General features: G+C 43.0%; 1 protein-coding gene across 4 annotated transcripts in view; it reads right to left on the reverse strand.

Annotated features, from left to right (window-relative positions):
• The window catches only part of DENND5B (DENN domain containing 5B), a gene marked incomplete at its 5' end in the record, with an annotated part of 114,674 nt that overhangs the window by 31,175 nt on the left and 64,146 nt on the right, over positions 1–19,353 (reverse strand). For 3 of the 4 annotated variants that reach the window (XM_082308773.1, XM_082308772.1, XM_082308771.1), the window contains 4 exons: positions 2,596–2,746; positions 4,852–5,086; positions 6,538–7,071; positions 10,475–10,662. In XM_082308773.1, the coding sequence (XP_082164899.1) occupies positions 2,596–2,746; positions 4,852–5,086; positions 6,538–7,071; positions 10,475–10,662 (1,108 nt within the window). Of the gene's footprint in view, positions 1–2,595; positions 2,747–3,929; positions 4,017–4,851; positions 5,087–6,537; positions 7,072–10,474; positions 10,663–19,353 lie in introns of all 4 variants that reach the window. The other variant, XM_082308770.1, reaches the window with a different exon arrangement.

Genomic DNA, 19,353 nt, shown 5'->3' on the forward strand with positions numbered 1-19,353 from the left:
ATGGTAATGTGATCAACACTTGTTACCAGCTGCATTTAGGTGGAAGTGATCCAATATGACTGTCAACCCTTCCTCTGTCCCCAAGCCCTGCTCTCCATGCCCAGCAAACAAGAGCCAGACACCTTCTCTTCCAAATACAATTTCTGCCTGTCTAGGCAACGTGGTTTTCTGGGATCACATACAGGATCAGGGACTAAACAAACTAAAAGTGCTTGGTCTTTGCATTATATTTCTGATTTAGATATATTAATACATTTAACAGCCCTGTAACAGCCAGGCAGTGCTCTGCCTGGCTACAGGAAGGGAATAGCTAGATAACATTATGAGCTGTAGTTATATATTTGTTAGTTTTTCTGTCCAGAAAGGGAAGCAATAAAAATCTGATTGCTGAGCAGTGAGGACAGGTTTTCATTAAAACAGCTTTGAATTGGTTTATTTGCTACTGTCCAACAACCATTGAGTGTAACATAGGAATGATCCCCCCCCCCCCCCCCCCCCCCAATACAACATTCAGGACAAAATTTGGTATGTAGAACTGAAGTCTGCAAAAATAATTCTGCTCTACATAGCAATACCCTTTGCGTTAAATTTATGAACACACACTATAGCTACACATGAAGTGCCTGGGAATGCAGCTGAAATGTTCTCTTCCCCCATCCCCAAGCACAACGGCCCAGTCCCGTATGCAAGTATAACACACCCCCAAGAAGCACACACTGGGAAATTGAAATTAATGGAAGGCTATACCTCAATTGATTTTGTGGTCAAAAGAATTATGATGTATTTGCAGAGAGCATGAAAAGGCTATCTTTTTTATACGTGGGTGTAAATTCAGCAGAATTACATGTCTTAAATGAGAGAGAGAGAGTCCTCTCAGCTGCTCACATAAAAAGCCAGGAAGCAGAAAGATATAAACAGATGGTCTTGAGATTTTCCAATTACAAACCTTTTTGGCAATATACAGCTGGAGGAATTCCAAGCATTTGTCACTTTGACACTGCTTTGCAGTAAGTAATGGGATTTTGGTACTTACAAATTCCGAAACATGCTGCAATTTGAAGACCAAAACCAGCCATTTAAATCAAAATTATCACTCAAGGAGTTAAAGTCATATTTTAGAATAGGTACCAATCTAACAAAAGCATCTCAAAAGGCATAAGGAAAACTATTTTTAATTTGATGCTTATTCATAGATTCACTGAGATTCTGCAATAGAGCCAGAAGATATAAGCAACTTTGAGCAGGCTGGGCACGCTCACACTGTTGCTGACACTGTAAAACTGAAACTCACCATAAGGATAAGAGGCAGACTGCTAAACACAGCATCCCACAAGGTGAAGAAATCCGCCATTCCTAAGGGAGCATTACCCGTAAACTTTTGTCTGCGTTTGCAAGAAGACTGCAAACAAAGGAACTTTGAAATATGCATTCCTCCTTTTATTTATTATTTTTTAATTTCTTTTAAAGAATTGCAATTCTTTAAACATTTAGCGCTTAAGGATATCTTATTTTATCATTTGCAAGTCTTATGCCTAGTAGGTTATTAAAAAGCGATTAGCTAGCACTGGGGTGCACAAAAGGTGTATAAATAGAATTGAGTGGGCACCTCACACAGGAGCTCAGAGCAGCGTGTGTGCATACACTTGTCTAAAACAAGAGCTAGCTTTAATATTTGGACAATCATAGCTTCTGGAGCTCTCAGATTTATCTCTGCTCCCATTTTGACCCATCACAGAAACTGGAAGCAAGAGCCTGAGCTAATAATTTCATGAAGCAGTTATCACTGATGCACAAATCTTCCATTTTTGAAGGGGGAGAAAACACCACCCCCCTTCCCTGGGTTTTGAGGGTAGGAAAAAAAAAGTAACTTACAACACTTCCTTTATAACTGTATAAATATAAAGCATATTAGTTGCTCCAGGTTCTTATTTTACATTAGGCACATTAACTATGGAATGACATGCTCTGTTCCACAGCTATAGGTACCCCGACCTTCATATGCAAGTGCACTACAGAACCCTATCAGACTTAGAAGAGTAATCCAGGTACAGAACCACATACTTTCTACCTTCACCAAGTTGTTCTTCCAGGTTATTCCAATGTGGAAACTGAAAGAGAGCTATAAAAACCTTCAGGGCATGTAATAACAATTAAAGAAAAGAGAGAAACAGAGCGGGCATAAATTTAATTCTGTACGATGATGCAGAGGCTTCAGTACCAAAATTTCTTTCAGAATCTGAATTCTGGCTTGGGTTTCCAAATTATCCTATTCAGTACAAAACAGCGAGGAAACAAATTTTAAAGTTATTATGGCAATGATAAAACTAAAAATACGTGTGAGAAGACACAGTACTTACCACTCAACAGAAAACAGTACTGAGGAATCTTCCCAAAACCAGAGCTAACACTTTCTAACATAACCCAAACTATGGCCGTAACTTCAAAATCACAGCCTGAACAAACCAGAAATGGAAGAGTTGCTAGGGTTCATTAGACTGGCTGGAAGCCATCCAAAATTAGGACTACTGTCCAATGATGTGAATCTTTTATATGAGAAACCTGCTTTCAAATCCAGAAAATAAAGCCTGTGCTTACTTGTTATTGGTAGGTCCCGTTGCCAAGACATCCGATTGCAACTTCGGGAAAAATCCTTGTTCGTATTTCCCTTGGCCAATCTTCATATCAAGTAAGTGTGGGTGGATGGCTGTGTGATCGATCTTCATCAGCCGCTGCTCGATGGACTGGGCTGCAAGTTACAGTCACAGGGGAACAACCGCGTTAGCAAACCACCTGAAGACACGTGCTACAACAACAGAAGTGGTCATGCTCCAATCGCTGAAAACGCTCTAAGTTGTTAAATAGTGATTTTAGACCCAGAAATCTGTCACTTACAGAAGTGATGAAACATCTGCACTGTTATTTTGTTATTTTGCTTTTAGTTTCTTCACCCAACACCACTAGCACAAGCAAGTTAGCCAGTAAGCAAGCAGGTCTTTATGGGAGCCTACGAGGTGGGTTATGAATCAGCAGGAGCAGTGCCATCTTTCCCTGCAATTCGGTGTTTGGCTTCAACGCTCCTTCGGTAGAATGGAGACCTCTGAGGCCGGCTGCAGCTCTCTGCGGGGTCGGGCACCTTGCTTTGCCCCAGACACGTCTCCTTGGGCAGATGCATGGCGGGGCAATACCCAAGTTTTGCAAACATCTGGCACCTATAAAGATCGTCCTCCTGAAATTAGATATGCCGGTACTGGATGACAGGCCCTCAAAAAGCGTAGCTAACTGTGGCAAGGCCTAAGCAGCATCAAGAAGATGAACAGATGCTTGGAAACAGGGGAGGCTACAGCAAGACCAGAGAGGGTCCGTGGGAATCTCAGCTCTGCTGAGACTAATGCGGTTCAGTCGCAGAGAGGATTTCATCTCAAATCTCATGCAGGACGAAAATAAAATCTGTCACCCTCTCAAGTCAGATGCACTGTGAAGGAGAGGGGAAAGGAGGTGTATGGGGGATATCAGCATTTAATTAGCAACTTTAATATTCAACTCTTTATAGTTCATCCATTAACAGGCAGGCCCGTTCTTTTCAGCATATCACGACTAGTGAATAAATATGCAAAATGTGGAAGCTAAATCCATTTTCCATTTGTCAAGAACAACACAGAACTTGTTTCGTATTTTATAAAACTGTGATGGGAAAGAAACTGTCATAAGATTTACATACATTATCATTAGAAACTCAGCAGCTTTTTATTTCCCCTCTAAAAAAAAAAAAAATTGCTTCATATGGTTTTATTTTGGAGAAAAGGACTGGGTAGCGTGAGGTCAGAGGGTTTGAAGGGTTCTGAAAACAGCAGGTTAAACAAACGGGTGCTGGATCGGTGCTAGGGTCACATACATTGTGAATGGTAAATATGAAGGAAAGTTGGTATTACTATCAGTTTGCTGCTTTTCACAAGACAGAAAATGAGGTTCCGGTGCCACAATATCTACCAAAACTAGACGCTGAATAGACAGTTGACCTGCAAATTAGAATTGGCTTTAGATAGAAAAAGTTAAGCAGACACAGAATTCCTATTTCTGCTACATTCGTAATAAGTAAAACACTCTCAAGGAATTAAAACAAAAACAAACAAACAAACAAACAAACAAAAAAAAAAAAAAGAGAGAGATGTGTTTGCCCCAGTTCATTAATTTGTGTCACAACAAATTTAAGAGTATAATTTCCCTGTATTACTTGGAAATGAAATAAATACTTGCACAGTAAGAAACTCAAGTATAATTTGAAAATGCATCCTGTGACTGTAATGGAAAAAAAATCCAAGTCTTCAGTACACAGCGTATTGTTCAACACTGAGCATCTATTGCTGGAGCTACTAAATACGCCACAAAGGGTTACGTCCCCGGCATCCCCCGCTGCTCTAACCAAATGGCATAAGGCAAAAAAAGGTCTTTTTACGGGAAGGGGAGGGCGAGGCCAGTGGAACAGACACCGGGGCTCGGCTCCTCGGTGTCGCTGGCGCTGGTCCCACCACCACGGTGAAGGAAAGCTCTCCTGGCAATGGAACAGGAGCTGCCTGAAATGAGAAACGGCGAGCCCAGCTCCATGGTTTGGTTTGTGTTTATTAAAGACACCAGCCTAGGAGAGCTCGAAGGGAAGGTAAAGGCTCCCGCTGGTTTTGGTGTTTAACAGCATGCTGAAATTTTTGCCTAGGGAAAACAAGGACACCACTGAGTCCTCCTCAGGTAGCTCTAGGGCTTCCTCATCGGCTGCAACTCAGATGACTGAAGACCTATATTTCTTTGTGGCTGACATCATTGTACTTTTGAATATTTTACTAGCCCGTCTGAACATACCTGCTTCTTTCAAAGAAGTGTTGCATTTCTGATAGTTGGATGTCCGCAATGCAGGGGCCCTTACATTATATAGCCTTATTTTCTCAATTCGGGAGTCAAAAACTCGCAGAAGAGGGTCCTTCTCTTCCCACTGGGAGATTATCTTATTGTCTATGAAGGTTGCAAACATCTGTGTTTCGATGAAGTGTGAAAGGAATGGGAGGTAAGGCTCGGGTTGGTCCGAAAGGAAGGAAGCCTGAAATACAGAACAGCTCGTTAGTGCCACGTTCCCACCCGGCGCTGACACCACGAGCCGTCCTGTGGCCGAGAACCGATCCAGCAGCCAATGGGAAGGCTTGGACAAGGCCTCCCCACCACAAAAACACCTCTCAGAGAGGTGTGAATCCATCTACAAAGGGGTTTGGTTTGTGGGTCACCTCTTTGGTCACAACTGTGAGAAACAAGCAGTCAGGGAGGCTTCGTGACAGCTAGAGTAAAGGGAATAGGGAGTTACTGAAGTAGTGACCGTGCTGCCAGCTTTTTCAAAGCAGTCTAGCAGCTATCACCCGCAGGAACGAGCCCTGTGCAACCCACGGCAGACCACCACCACATGTGCCCACTTGGGACCTCGGGTCTGCGCATCCCTGCTTGGGACCAGATCACTTATTAAGGTGTCAAACATATCAAGGCATGTACAGCGCTCTTCAGCTAACGCTCTTTTGTGAAGTTACACAAGGCAATTAATCATGAATTTCTAACTAAAGCTGAGCGTGTGCCCAGGTCTCTAACTGAGCTTTGAAAACCCTAACCTTAACAGCCCATTTTATTGCAGAAGTACTAGCAGAGATTGCCTAAACAACCCCCTCCTTTTGAATGCTGCACTGTTCAATGCCTGAATACAAACAAGACCAATAAAAGGCATGGCAGCATTTTTTTTGATCAAAAACTGACTCAGATCAATATTTAGTCTGTTCCTGACTGTTTATCCTTCTACCATTCTCCTTAGAGGAGGACTTGTATCTGAAAAAGCTGATGGATAAGAGCGCTATCTACTTAGAGAAGGACTTGTATCTGAAAAAGCCGATGGCTAAGAGCGCTATCTACTTTGCAGAGTCACCTGGAAATAACAACTGTGCAAACTTCCCAACATTTCTCATGCCTTTTACTAGCCTACAGTCTCTTTATTTCTCCATTTCTAATCTCGGCTTCCTTTTCACTCTTGTGTACACACTACAATGGAGTCATAACAGTACTCTTCTGCCATAACGATGTGATAACCTCCTACAGAACACTACCCATTAACAAAAAGCTCTACTGTGAGATTAGGAAACAAGAAAGACTGGATTTGGGTTTTGTCTCCTGTGTGCACCTCTCCCCTCAGCAAACAAAAAAGAAAGAAAGAAAAAAAAGTCACTTTCCATTGCTACCCTTCCACCCAACCCACAGGAGAAGGCCCATCCGCTGGGCAGAAGCCTGCCAGCTTCGTTCATACAAGCCAGGACAGCTCTGACCGGCTCAGTGGATCTGCACCGATTTACTGTGGCAGGCGATCTGGCCCTGTGTAATCAAAACGGACAAATCTCTCAGTGAGGCAGATGAAGAACTGCGGATTAAAGAGTACCTAGGCTATATATACATAATATAGCTATTCTCCCTCCCTCCCAAAAGCACTTTCAGATGGAAAAATGAATACACAGCTATCTTTACTTTGTCAAAGTTTTGCATTTGTTCCCTGTTTGTCAGCCACGACTCCATATCGGGGGCAGCCTGGATAACGAAAGCCTCGTAGTCTGCGAACATCTGCGTGAAGCGGTTGGCAAAAACCTCACGAAGCTGCACGTTCAGTTTGTAGTCCCTCAGCTCTGCCTCCTCGCATGGCAATTTCCCATCCTTCTCCTTCTCCGCGAGGGGAGCCGTGATGGTCATTTTTTCCATTGTCACGCCCGTTCTCTTGGCGAGGGCTTGCAGGCGGGCGATGGTCTCGTTGCCTTTCAGCAGCTCGTACATGTTGAGGGCATTGCCGGGGATGTTCCCGTTCTTGTCATTCACCAAGTCGCTGAGAACCAGGTTCTTGAGTTTGGTGGCGCTGTCGCTGCAGTGCAGGTTACCCTCCGGCGGGATCCCAAACTGCAGGAGAACCTCAGAGATTTCCTGGATAAACTCCAGCTTGTTGGGGAACTGGGGGAATTCTTCTGGCAGTTCGATGAAATGGTTATCGATGTCTACAAAGCACAAGTTTGCCTGAAATAAAAAGAAAAGTTTCGAAACAGACGCTCAGCACTGAATTGGCTGCTCTGATAAGTAGCCCTGTTTTTCCAGGGTGCTTCCAGACAGAACGGCAAGAGCACACATATGCAGGAGACTTTAGCTGTGTTGTCTAGCCTGTGATATTTCAGACTTCAGTAAAGCTGAGGGCCAACTGGATGGCACTGATTTAACGAATAAATGAAGCCTCCTGCCCTCTCCTGTTCCCCCAGGACTTGCAGATCCCAAACTTCCCACTACAAAGATTTGATATCCCCTCCCAAACCAGCCAAGGACACACCAGCAAGCAGAATGTATAGCACCACGTCTCAGCTCACGTAAATACTATTTGTGTGAATTATCGCATCTCAAGGGCATGTTTATTTTACCAGGATCTAACTGCAAGAAGCCTCCGTAGCTGCGCTACCAATGGACGAGATGTTCAGTGAGAAAGATGACGCTGCTAGGAGCAAAGCTGCAAAAAAGGGTCCCATGCAAATCCTCTGGGATCATGTCTGAGTATAGCTTGTCCACTGGAGGTCAAGCCCTATTTCCTCACTCCTCCCTACCCCCTGTTTCCATGAAGGCTTTTAATCTGGGCAATTCCTCTTCCCGAGATTTAAACAGAGTGCTCTTAGACAGCTTTGCTATGAATGGAGATGGATCTCAGCCCATAAGATTAAAGCTAAGCGAAGACATGAATCTAGCAGAGCAGATACTTTTACTCGGAAAGTGTCAATGGGGGGGATGGAAGAACCCTACATAAAAATTAATTACATTGTAAATGCACCCTCAGGAATAATAGCAGAATGAAAACTAGTAATTGATCTTCTGAATCACGGCTTACATCTGAAATTCTCTGTCTGAGTGCGCTGTGCTGAATAAAATCTTAAACCAGGTCAGATTCCCTAGGTGCTGAGCTCCGAAGGGTTTTACCCTGGCATAAAGCTGCAGAACGAGAGATGCAGGAACCCACAGGGCAGCAGCAGCAGGTCTTTGTTAACCTGACTTGGCCATTACCACAGCTCCTCCGCCTTCTCCAAGGCACTTTTACTGTTCTTTACTTCTCACCAAACACTGGAGACTAATCTTCAGATTATGTGAACAGAAAGGACTTATTTTCCTCCCTTGCTGAAAAGGTTAATTTTCAGCAAGACAGTACATGCCGCAGCAAACATGGTTATAATATATTGGATATTTGAGGGACATACTTGAGATTAATCACCTTTCACACAGATACTTTAAAGGGTATTTGGTAAAGCAGAATTGTCCCTTCAGCTCACTTTTTCATAATAAATTTGGACTGTACAAAAAAAAAGCATTTTTTCATACAAAACAATTTGTTTTATTTAACTATACAGCTATTAAAGAGTTGTGGTATGCATCAATACAGTTCTTCAGCTCAGGGACTGTCTTCTTATCTATCAATATTTCATTTCAAAGGCTTTTTAATTTCAGCTCTGCATATCATTTACAAAATTTGAAAAATGAGATTTAGATTCAGAAAACCCTTGGGGAATTGGTCTCACTTCTCTCTTCAAAAACATCTGATGATTAAAGTTAATGCAGAGAGATTAGTAACCTTAAGACAGCATGATGGCCAGTTGTTAGAATTTTTATCTCTAACAAACAAATGGTTTATATTTAGACCAAGAGCTTGAAAAGCTAGCCCCTGGCCTGAACAACAAAGGAATGCTAAAGCGAACAGCACTTCATCATTGCCTGCATGTTGAAGGATTTTCTATTTTTTATTGTCTAGAGGAATTTGAGATTCAAGATCTTCCCTGTTCAATACCCCTTCTTTCTTTCCCTTTCCCACAGTTACTGGACCTGTGGTATTCATAAATGCGGTGCTGGTATTTTTCACTCATTTGTTAAACATTGTAATTGGGCGGGGGGGTTCCACTCCACTACTACTCTTCCCTCACTGGCGATATTTAATTTGTTATTCCAGTGATACTGCAAGCCCATCACATTAAAATTTTAATTTAAGGAAAATGACAGCTTAATCTGCTAACTAAAAGCATATGACTAATAGTTTTAAAAATCACAGTAATTACGTAGTATTAGCATGGTTTTACTGAAAAGCGTCACTAGATACCAGCTTCATTTCCACACCAGTGCAAATTTCATGCAATTGGGCCACTGTATCCGCAAGGTAAGACTTGATTTGCACTGTTACGTGCCACCAAGGCTAAGAATCAGTCACCTCCACCTAATACTTAAAATAGACCTTTATTAAAAACCGTATTATCCTTGCCCTGTGTTTATCCCTGCACTTCCACATACAAACTGCCCCTCCTGCATATTCTCCTCCGCTGCTGCTCCCACCTGCCTTCTCAGTAAAAGCAGCTATTCGCAAGCCTTAGGGACCCTGCCCCCAGGAGAGGTCCCCGCACGGAGCTTGGCACAGCGGTGCCACTGTCACGAGATGTTACAGCCATACACACAGTTATTCTTAGGGATCCCACTGATTTTAAGAAGAAACCCAAGCTAAAATGCATGGCATGCTCAAGAGATGGGTCCAGTCACCATCTCGAATGCAGACAGGCTAGCCATATCCCAAAGGCTTTGCACTACAGAGAGTAATCAGTGGCCAGGTTAAAATGCGAGGCAGTTTTAATCATCCTGGTCAAATTTTGAGGATAAAAATCCCTATTTCACTGTCTACCACCAGTGATTTTAACACGTAGATTAGGAGAATGACCTTTCCTTCCTTTTTTTCTCTGGGGGAAACCAGAGAGAGACCAGGCAAAGCTTTCACTTCCCACTGCATGGGAGAAAGGAAGATCTTCAGTCCAAAAGACTGGAGTGAGTCAATATTTTAAAAGCGTGTGTGTGTATGCCTCTAAGCGGTTCACAGGCATGGTATTAATGCAAATTTGGCTCGTTTGAGGCCAGGGTGCTGGTCTAGTAATAGACCTTGACCTAACCAGGAACACGTGGGTAGGACGAGGCCAGCAGGATGAGGCGAACTTCTCACCAGCAGTGGGGGGACAGGGACAGGTTTATACCATCCAGCAACTGCACCCGAGATCCAGTTTCATAAAGACCATCCCCGAATGAAATGCTCTTTAGCCCTCTTTTGATAGGAGTGTGACACTGACAGAGTGACAAAACCTACTGAAACGTGTGATGTAGGGAAAGCAGAGAAACTTTCAGCATCACAGCAAGAAGCAGAAGGAGAACCATTTAGAAGTATAATTAGCGTCACTCATCAAATTCAGAAATGGACCGAGAAGGACTGCAGAGGCTTCCCCCACCACCTCCCTCCTGCTGGCCAACAATCTTCACAGTGCCAGAGAAGCCTCCTAACACCAGACATGGCATTTTCCAGCAGGGATTCACACAAATATTAGTAACGCGTTTCAGGATAGCAACCCCAAAGGCAGAGACTGACCTCCTGAGGCAGCTCCAGCTTGGAGCGGTCGGTTCCCTCCTTGGACTGCAGTCCCATCAGGTAGGGAACGGGAGCATCCAGAAAATGCAGGAGAGAGGCAGGAAGGATGGGGACGTACACATGCTGCCACTGAAATGGGAACAGCAGCGTCGTGATCCCCTCCGCCACCGTCATCAGACGCTGATAATCTAGACGGAGAGAGAGAGAGACAGATATTGAGCTATCTTTCCATGTTTCGCTTTTGAAATCTGGTTGGCAAGGACATCAGTGACAAAACAAGACAGAAACCATGTTTATATGGTAAGATGTTCTTTTGAAAATAAGACAGTACTTAAAAGCCTTAAACATTATTTAATTCATCAAAACTCATTACCCCCAGGAAGAAACTGCTGAACATAAATCTTCATATCTTATCTAGATCTATTCCATCATTAAATTAATTTATTAGAAGTATACCAAAAGTTCTCTGTAAAGTACAGGATAATACTACTCTGATTCTATAAAAAGCATGTATTTTTACAAGGGAAAAGGAGGAGAAAGAAGTGAACTTCAAGGAAATATTGTGGTAAGACTTTCTCGCTTGCTCCTGCCTGCCTGCTTCTGCTCCACTTGCTACCGCTTCTCAGGCTCAGTGTATTTTCCAGGAGACTCGCCTCCACACCACAGAAGTTTATAGTCCTTAAGTGTTTAAAAGCATTTTTTAAAATCCAAGCAGAAGCCTAACAGAAATTTAGTTCTCAAAAATATTCTGTATAGTTAGCGTATTTATACGGCGTTATGTTCCCAAATTTGTATTTAATCCACTAGTTTATTGGTTTGCAATGTTTTGGTTCAAGTAAACACATTATTTTTTTAATTAAAATTTAATTCAATCCAACTGAGTTGCAAGAATATTTCAGAATTTGGATAAGAGCAAATTATGTCTCAAATATCCAGCTGACATGATGCAATACCACAACCTATTTATTAATATAAATGAGGGAATCTGAATTTGAGAACATAGTTTTTAGGAAAAAAAAAAAAATAAAAATCACATATTGGTATTAAAGAGATGGTCATCCTTACAGCAAATCTCAAACTGCAGACAGTTCATCAGGAAACATGTAAAGACCCCTGGGTCTTGTAAGCTGCTGGTGAACGTGAAACCAGATGGTTGCTTCTACTCCATATTACAGCAGCTTTTGCATCACACAGACAAGCAGGGAAGTCAGTTCCCATTCCCGTCCTGGGGCTCCGCCACTCGTGAAAGCTGCTCTGTTGCCCAGAGAAGTGGTAGATGCCCCATCCTTGGAAACATTCAAGGCCAGGCTGGATGGGGCTCTGAGCAACCTGATCTAGTTGTGGATGTCCCTGCCAATTGCAGGGGGATGGACTAGATGACCTTTAAAGGTCCCTTCCATCCCAAAGCATTCTATGATTCTATGATATTATTTGCAAAAGGAGTTGTTCCCCCCGGCTTTAGTGAACACGTACGTCATCAGTAACCGGCAAGAGCGGCAGAAGGGATGTCTCCTCTATGGCTGTATCCAAAATCAGTTCTCATCAGTGCCAAGTGAGTCTCACGAGCTTTGGTTTGAGCAACCAAAAGATTTTCAGCCTCACCAAGACCAGATCCTTGGTAACACTTGGGTTGTTGCCCATCTCTCCTAGCCCCTCTGCACAAAATTAAAGATATATGTATGAACACTGATTTTCAGTTGGGTAAGAAGGCTTTTTTCCTGTAGTCCCACTGACTGCTTTTGCATGGATAGGAACCCAGCCTGGCCCTCCCCGTTTCCTGAACAAGCCAGCCTGATACCCTGGCAGACATCAGCGACAGCAAAAGTGCTCTCATCTGACACTGCTCAGCTATTAGGAGGTCACTGGGAAGATGCACTTGAATAAATATGCAAATCAAAACAACAAATTGCATAACCCATTCTCCTTCTTGCTAGCATCTCTCTGTGGAAAACCAGCCTCAATCTGCAGAAGGTCAGCTGGCAGGGCAAAAACATTTTTCATCTTGTCTTACTAACAGCTAGTCACTCATTCTTCAAAATGATTTCATGCATACAAGTCAGTCTCAAGGTTACACCTCAAAACCATTCCCAGCTACAGATCAGCCATTTATGAATCTCTCCCTATGCAATAGTCTACAATTATACACATCCATTGGCTGGCTGTCTTGTTGAGGAGCACTTATGCAGAATCAACTTACAACATCTACTGGTGAACCTTAGGCATCTCATGACACTTCATAACTCCAAAAGCTTTAAAGGTTAAAAAAAAAAAAAAATCAAATACAGAAAGTAGCATCTTAGTATGCACAAAGTCTGTTCTGATCTACATAGCCATGTGAAATAACAGGTCTTCACAGCAAAGCTGCAAGTATCTTTTTGGATAAGGGCATTCAACTCTGGAAATGTGTGCTCACTCTTCTTTGACCCTACTGATAATATTTAACATAGTCACTAGCACAAGTTTTGTAACCAGCTTAGTAAGTTGTAAGAACAGAAAAAAAAAAAAAAAAAGGAAGGGGGAAAGAATGGAAACAGATGGAAAAAACAGGGTTTGCAGAGACTGTGTGTGCTTGCGTCAAGGGGGACAGCGTTTCCAGATCCTATCCCACCATCACTACTAGACTTTGATAACAATCTCCAACTGCAAGCCAAGTTTTGCCTGTTATTTTATGAATGAGAGGCCCAGGTAAGAAGACTATTCTCTGATCCTACTCCAACCTTTAGAGCTAGAACAGGGGATTAGATAGTATTCACCAGTTTAGGAGGTGTCTTGTAAGAAAGGCCTGTTTGTTGAGCAGAGCAAGGACACAACAGTCCTGTTTCCCATCCATATGACATCAAGAAACATCCGGAAAAGATATAAAAAGTAAAAACACTGTCTGGGTGATATCCACAGAAGGTCACAAACTCAGAGTGATGAATAGCTCAAATCCAGGCCACTTCCCGAGATCAGTGAAATAAATCCCTTCCTACTCTTGGGGCTCACCCACCTCACGCAGTGTACGCCACGCTGGATGTAGTGAAAGGCCCTGCGATGCCAACAAGGCTGTTACTGGCTACTTAAATGCATCAGCAGAAGGTCGCAGCCCACAGTGATGGCCCACAGCAGCAAGCTGCTGCCACCACAGAAAGATTTGATCCGTGAAAAATCATCTCTGGGTACAAAAATAAGTAGTGGACAGTAGAGACCTAAGCTTGGGACTTCCTCCCCTTCTCTTTGCTGCACAGCTCGGGACAGTGGGGAAAGGACGCAGAAGGTCTGGAGACTTACTGAATGTCCCAAACACCAGACATGTTTCTCTGCAGTGTGCAGACGGGCTTTTAGCTTTAAATTTCTCTTATCCTGGATCTCCTTTCCATCTGATTGCTCCACCTCTCTTATTTGCATTGTTATATCCCTCTCTTCCTTTCAGTTTTCATTTCCGCCCACTCCCAAAGTGATGATAGCTTATACCACAGTATTTATTTTGCTTGGCAGCTATACCCGCATCCCTTGCCCTGCCTTTTTGGGACAGGGAACATCATCAAGCACAGCCCCTACAGCAAGTTTTTCATGTTCAGAGTTAAATCTCTAATTTGTACACAGGACATTTTCCAAGAAAAACGGCTCAGTGAGGATAATCCCAAGGCAAAGTGGCCCCTATGGCTTCTGTTGCAACTGCTGCCTTCTAACAACTGCTTAGCTGGATTTGGCACGGGTCTGTCTCTCACACTTAACCTTCTCCGTAAGTGAAGAAGAGGGCAACAGAGTTGAGTTCAAAGACTCTGGATCCAACCCCTTGTTCTGGCAGCATCTGCTGGAGGCCCTCGGCCAAGTCCCTGCATCTCACTTCCCTGCACAGGACAAGTAACCGCAGCGGGGACCCGCTCTGCCATGGGTCAGCGGTTCTGCTGCACAAGCACCATGTTTCAGCCATGCTTTACAAAGGTCTGGAAATAGTCACATGGCTCGCAAGGTACAACGTTTGCTTAAAATGCAAACCCTGAAAGGCTCCTGTATAATTACGAATCACTATTTTGTGCTAGAGATGGAAATGGTTTCAGCATTTGAACATCAACTCACTAGAAGTGTTTTTCTGAAAGAGGACAAAATTTGCCAAATATTTGTCTTGATGTTGATTCTCCATACTACAATAACAGGACAATAACCAATCAGCACTGTATTACAACAGATACTGTGCATGCAGAAATATCTGTCCCAAAGGGCTTAAAGTCCAAACACAGGCAGCAACTGGGAAAACAAAACAAAATAATCCTTCTCCTTTCATTTTACAGATTGGGTATAGGAGCTCTGAGATGTTAAGCAATTCACAAAGCTCAACATAAAAATTGCTTTTCCTGCTACAAAGGAGTCTGATATCTCGAAATCCTTCCCGTGCTGCAGCAAAGCAAAACCAGGATAATTTGAGAGGGGAAAGGGACATCAGTGTTACCCCTGCCCAGAACAGCTGACGCCTCCCTCGCTCAGGCACTACTTCCAAAACAGGTTCAAATCTTTGGTTGTAATCAAACAGAAGAGAATCTCACCTGGGACCTTCTCAGCAAATGCCCAACCACAGGATTTTTGAGTACAAGGCATGCGTAAGAGCACAGACACGCTCATTCAAACCAGAAACGGCATTCTTGCTGTGATCAGTACAGTGTTATTCCAGGTTCAACACACCCAGCCTTCCTGATGAAAGAACAATTTGGCGGTTTTCCAAGTCTCTGTTCCAGTAACCCACCAAAGGTAAGGTAGAAAGCCTACTGCAGAGCTGCAGTCTCAGCCTGGATCTTCTAAATCCAGTACGATGCTTTAAAAATAGACCATCCTTCCTCTTTCTTTTCCTTTTTAAGTCCCATTTTACACACAACTTGAAAGCACTCGGAAGCATTTGAAAAGACGGGTTACCTGGACACCACTTCCTTTCCTCTGCTGCGTTTTGAACATGCACAAAGTAGAACCACAGCTTTGCAAAGCCACATATTTAAATATGTATCCTGGAAGATGATAATCAGATGATGCTCTCAAAAAGTACCTTATCAAAAGGAACAAAATGATTCTAGGCAACAGTTTTAAACAAAACAAATCCAACAACAGATAAAATAAAATAATCAATCTTAATGAATAAGAGCTAGTTCTTCAGAAGGAAACACCTGAACAAGTTTTAAAACATTCTTATGACTAATAGCTTTTCCACATGCTACCTCTTCAGTCAAAGCATTATAAGCAACTGCTGTTCAAATGCTACTTTTTGTAACAAGATATGCATTAGCTGAGCCAAGTATATCCGAAAAACTGGAAAATGAAAATTAATATTTTGCTTGGAGCTCTGAGCATGAGTCAGGAATGGTGCACAACAGTTACGAGACCTGTCTGGTGGCTCGGTACCTTCAGATCTGTAATGTTTATATATAGCATACTGCAGATGAAAAAGGAAATCTGAAATTCACATCTGAGACAAAAATTGTTTATGAAAGCAAAGGTTTTCAGATCAGTTCTCAATAGCTCCACAGAAGCAATGCACAAGTTTCGCAGACTTCAAAGCACCCTGGAAGCTTCCACCTTTCATCTGGTTTGTGTAACAGCAGCTGTGATGACTGAGAAGCCAGACCAGGTGGTTTTCAAGAGGTGTTCAGATAAAACGCACAAAAATGCTTCAGGAAATGTTTATTTGCCATAGAAATCACCTTGCACCAGTGCTGCCTTCAGGACACTCGGACAGGTCGGTGACGCAGGGCTGTAACCAGCAGACCGTCCTGGGGAATGACCCACAGCATCTCAACGCCCTTTATGCCCCACAGAAGAGGGGATTTACCAGCGAGCGACACAGTGCATGAATTACAAGATAAAAGCAGAGCAGCAATTTATGCAAATCTGAAAATACGTATTTTCTTAAACAGGATGATCAAGACTAGCCTGCCTCTAATTGCCTGAACTAAGAATGAGCCTCTCAGCCTCAGGTCAGGTCTGCCCCAAGGGAAACATCCCAAGGCTGATATTCACCAAGGCCAGTTCTTCCCATTTTCCCTCGCTGGCAAATGCTTAAAGGAAAAAAAAAAAAAAAAAAAATCACTTCCACTTCAATAAATTTCCATTTATATGATTTATCCGTGTTACAGCCTGCCATCAGTGGTTCAGCATAAATTAGTTTATGATTAAGAGCCACCTTAAGAATTAATTCACAGGAAAACCTGAATTAGCTCCCATTACCAGCATGGTTAAGCCTCCAAGAGCAGGGCAAAAGTCTGTGACAAGGCGACAAGGCAGCAGCAGGACACGTGAAGATGCACCTGACGACACCGGGAGCCCCTTGCTCGTCCCCGTGGCTGCTGGGGCAGAGCAGCCTCCCCGGCGGGCAGTGGCTCTGGGCCAGGGCAGCAGGCTGGCGGGGAGGGCACAGACTCTAGAAGGCGACAACTTTGCTCAAGCCCACTTTTGACTGCCACGTTATTTATCTGGCATTCGCCATAGCTGGAATGCAAAGGCCTAATTTAACTCTCCCTACCCCATTCTTACAAGGTAAAGATGTTTTATAATGGAAAAATCGTAAGGTCCAACTAAAAAAAGGTGGAGAGGGGATGGAGCGTGGGCATGTAAAATGATGAAACCAGTTGCCAAATCTTCCTCTATACTGCACTATTAGTACAAACAGGAATGGGGATGTGGTACAGGCCTGTACTAGCTCCTTCTCCTTGCTTCCAGCTGCTTTAAAAACTTGACTTTTCAGGCCGTATTGTCTTCAGCTAATAAAATTGAGCAACTTTTAATTAAAAAATGGTTTTGTCTTTCCACTGAAGTTAAAAACCAAGAGGATATTTGATTCTTTGATTATTCTATCCAATTACTCGTCTCCTTTCCAGGGGAACATGCACTGCAGTCTCCTCTGACTGTGGTGCTGTTGAGGCCCTAAACTCGGGTCTCTGTCACAGCATAGACATATTTTGTCCCTGTGTAAATTGTTCACCATTAGCTCTGCAATAGCTTCCCATTGGTTTTGATAAATACCAGTGTGGAGCGCAGCTATTTAAATAACAAGCAGAGGAAAGCAACGTTTTTTTACGTAGCTATTTGGTGTAAAATTGCTTTAAAGAATACATCATGCATGTATTCATTTTAAAAAATCTCCCCCAAAACAGACTTTGTAAGAAAGATCTTTCAGACACCTTTTTCTAGGCGACGACTATATATGTATATGCATAGCCATTTGTATTATAATTTCTAAGATTGAAAAAAAAAAATAATGCAAAGAATATTTCAACCTTTGAGGAGCCATTACTCAAGCCCTTTGAAAAACAACTTGGGAAACGCTCAAAATTATAATGAGTAGAAATAGCCTAAGCTCTAAGAAGTTTATCTTTGTCTCATCCACACATTCCCTCTCATGTTTAAATCCCTAGAAAGGCAGACATACAAAATGGATTGCCGAGGTTTCCGCAGAACCCACAGTTTAATTCATCTCTCTCCAGCAGACATCTCACGCCAGTGGCATTTTGTTACTGATCCTTGGGAAATTGTAGCAGCTATTGCAGAGTGTTATTAACTCGGACACTGCTGGAAGCCTGGACATTCACAATGCCCTTACATCTCCATGGTCACACGGCAGAACTGTGCTCTGAAAAAAATAAAGGGCACTTGCAAGAGTATTATCTTCTACGATGGAATAAACCATAATAGAACTACAACAGCAAGTCTGTTTCATAAATGAAAATCTGTAAACCCCAAGCTTACACAATGTTAGATGCGTGCTACACCGTGTGCCTTGTTTAGTGATAACAAGTATGACTCTATATCAGTTTTTTCTGTTTTACTGGGAGTCTTGTAGTTCTTATGTCCTTCCTTTGAAAGTCACAGGAAACCAAGCTTTGATTTTTAGAGGATGAAGTTTATAAGGCTGCAATCCAAAGACTGCACCCTGAAGAACTGTGAGGAAAAAAATATCTAATCCCACCCTTTGGTTTTCAAAACCCTATTGTTAAAGTTTGGCCCTATTTAAACTTAAAAGTATTCTCCACATGCAGGAAGATGTAACCTGAAGCCACAGGACTTCTGCTTCTAGTGCTTTCACGTACAGCTTTCTGTCTCACCTTTGCAGGCCAAAGTCGGCACTTAGAGCAGTCTATTACATCTACCTACCAACAGAGATTTTGAGTAACTCCCTGGAAGCCCACGCTGTCTCCATTAACAGTAAGGACTTGTCTCTTCAGTCTTGCCCTTTAGGCGCAAGCACAGGTCTCTGCCAGTTACCCAGCTATCCTCACCTTGTTCCACGTTTTGCCCTTACACTGCTACAGCACTGTTTGCTGCTCCCAAGCTGCACAGATGTTTCGCATCTTCAGACCGAAATGCTTTGGTCATAGTGGCTTTTGGCCCAGAAGGACACAATTATCCACACCTGCAGTTCCCAAACTGTGGTTTGTAAAGCCACACTGATAGCTCCTTAGCATCAGGCTGCTTTAAAGTTTAAACCATAAACTTGAGAGAAATTGAGGATTAAGGTAGTTGCTTGCGGTCCAAGATGTTTGGGAGTGAAAGAGCCTAAAAAACGAGCTCATTCTTTTACATCAGTCTCTCCACCCCTCTGCCTGACCACCAACAGCTGCAAAGCGAAGTTACAGTCCACTACAATTCCTTCATTTTCCCAACTGATGGGATACCACTCACCCGTAAAACATCATGAACAGAGCAACTAGATACCCAAAGTTGACAGTAGCAGCCATGGTACAGCCAGCTAGCAATTGGTCCTGTCCCCACTGCAGAGCTGTGCCAGACACTCTCATATCACGCTGGGAACGCGTCCAGGGCAAGCTGGGTAAAGTCACCCAACACCCTCACCTCTTCATTTAGTTAGATGCCTTTGTTCAGGCTGCTGGAAACATTATGCCTCAGCTACATGGTTA

Source organism: Platalea leucorodia (assembly GCF_965183815.1).
Source record: "Platalea leucorodia genome assembly, chromosome: 4".
Lineage (NCBI taxonomy): Eukaryota > Metazoa > Chordata > Aves > Pelecaniformes > Threskiornithidae > Platalea > Platalea leucorodia.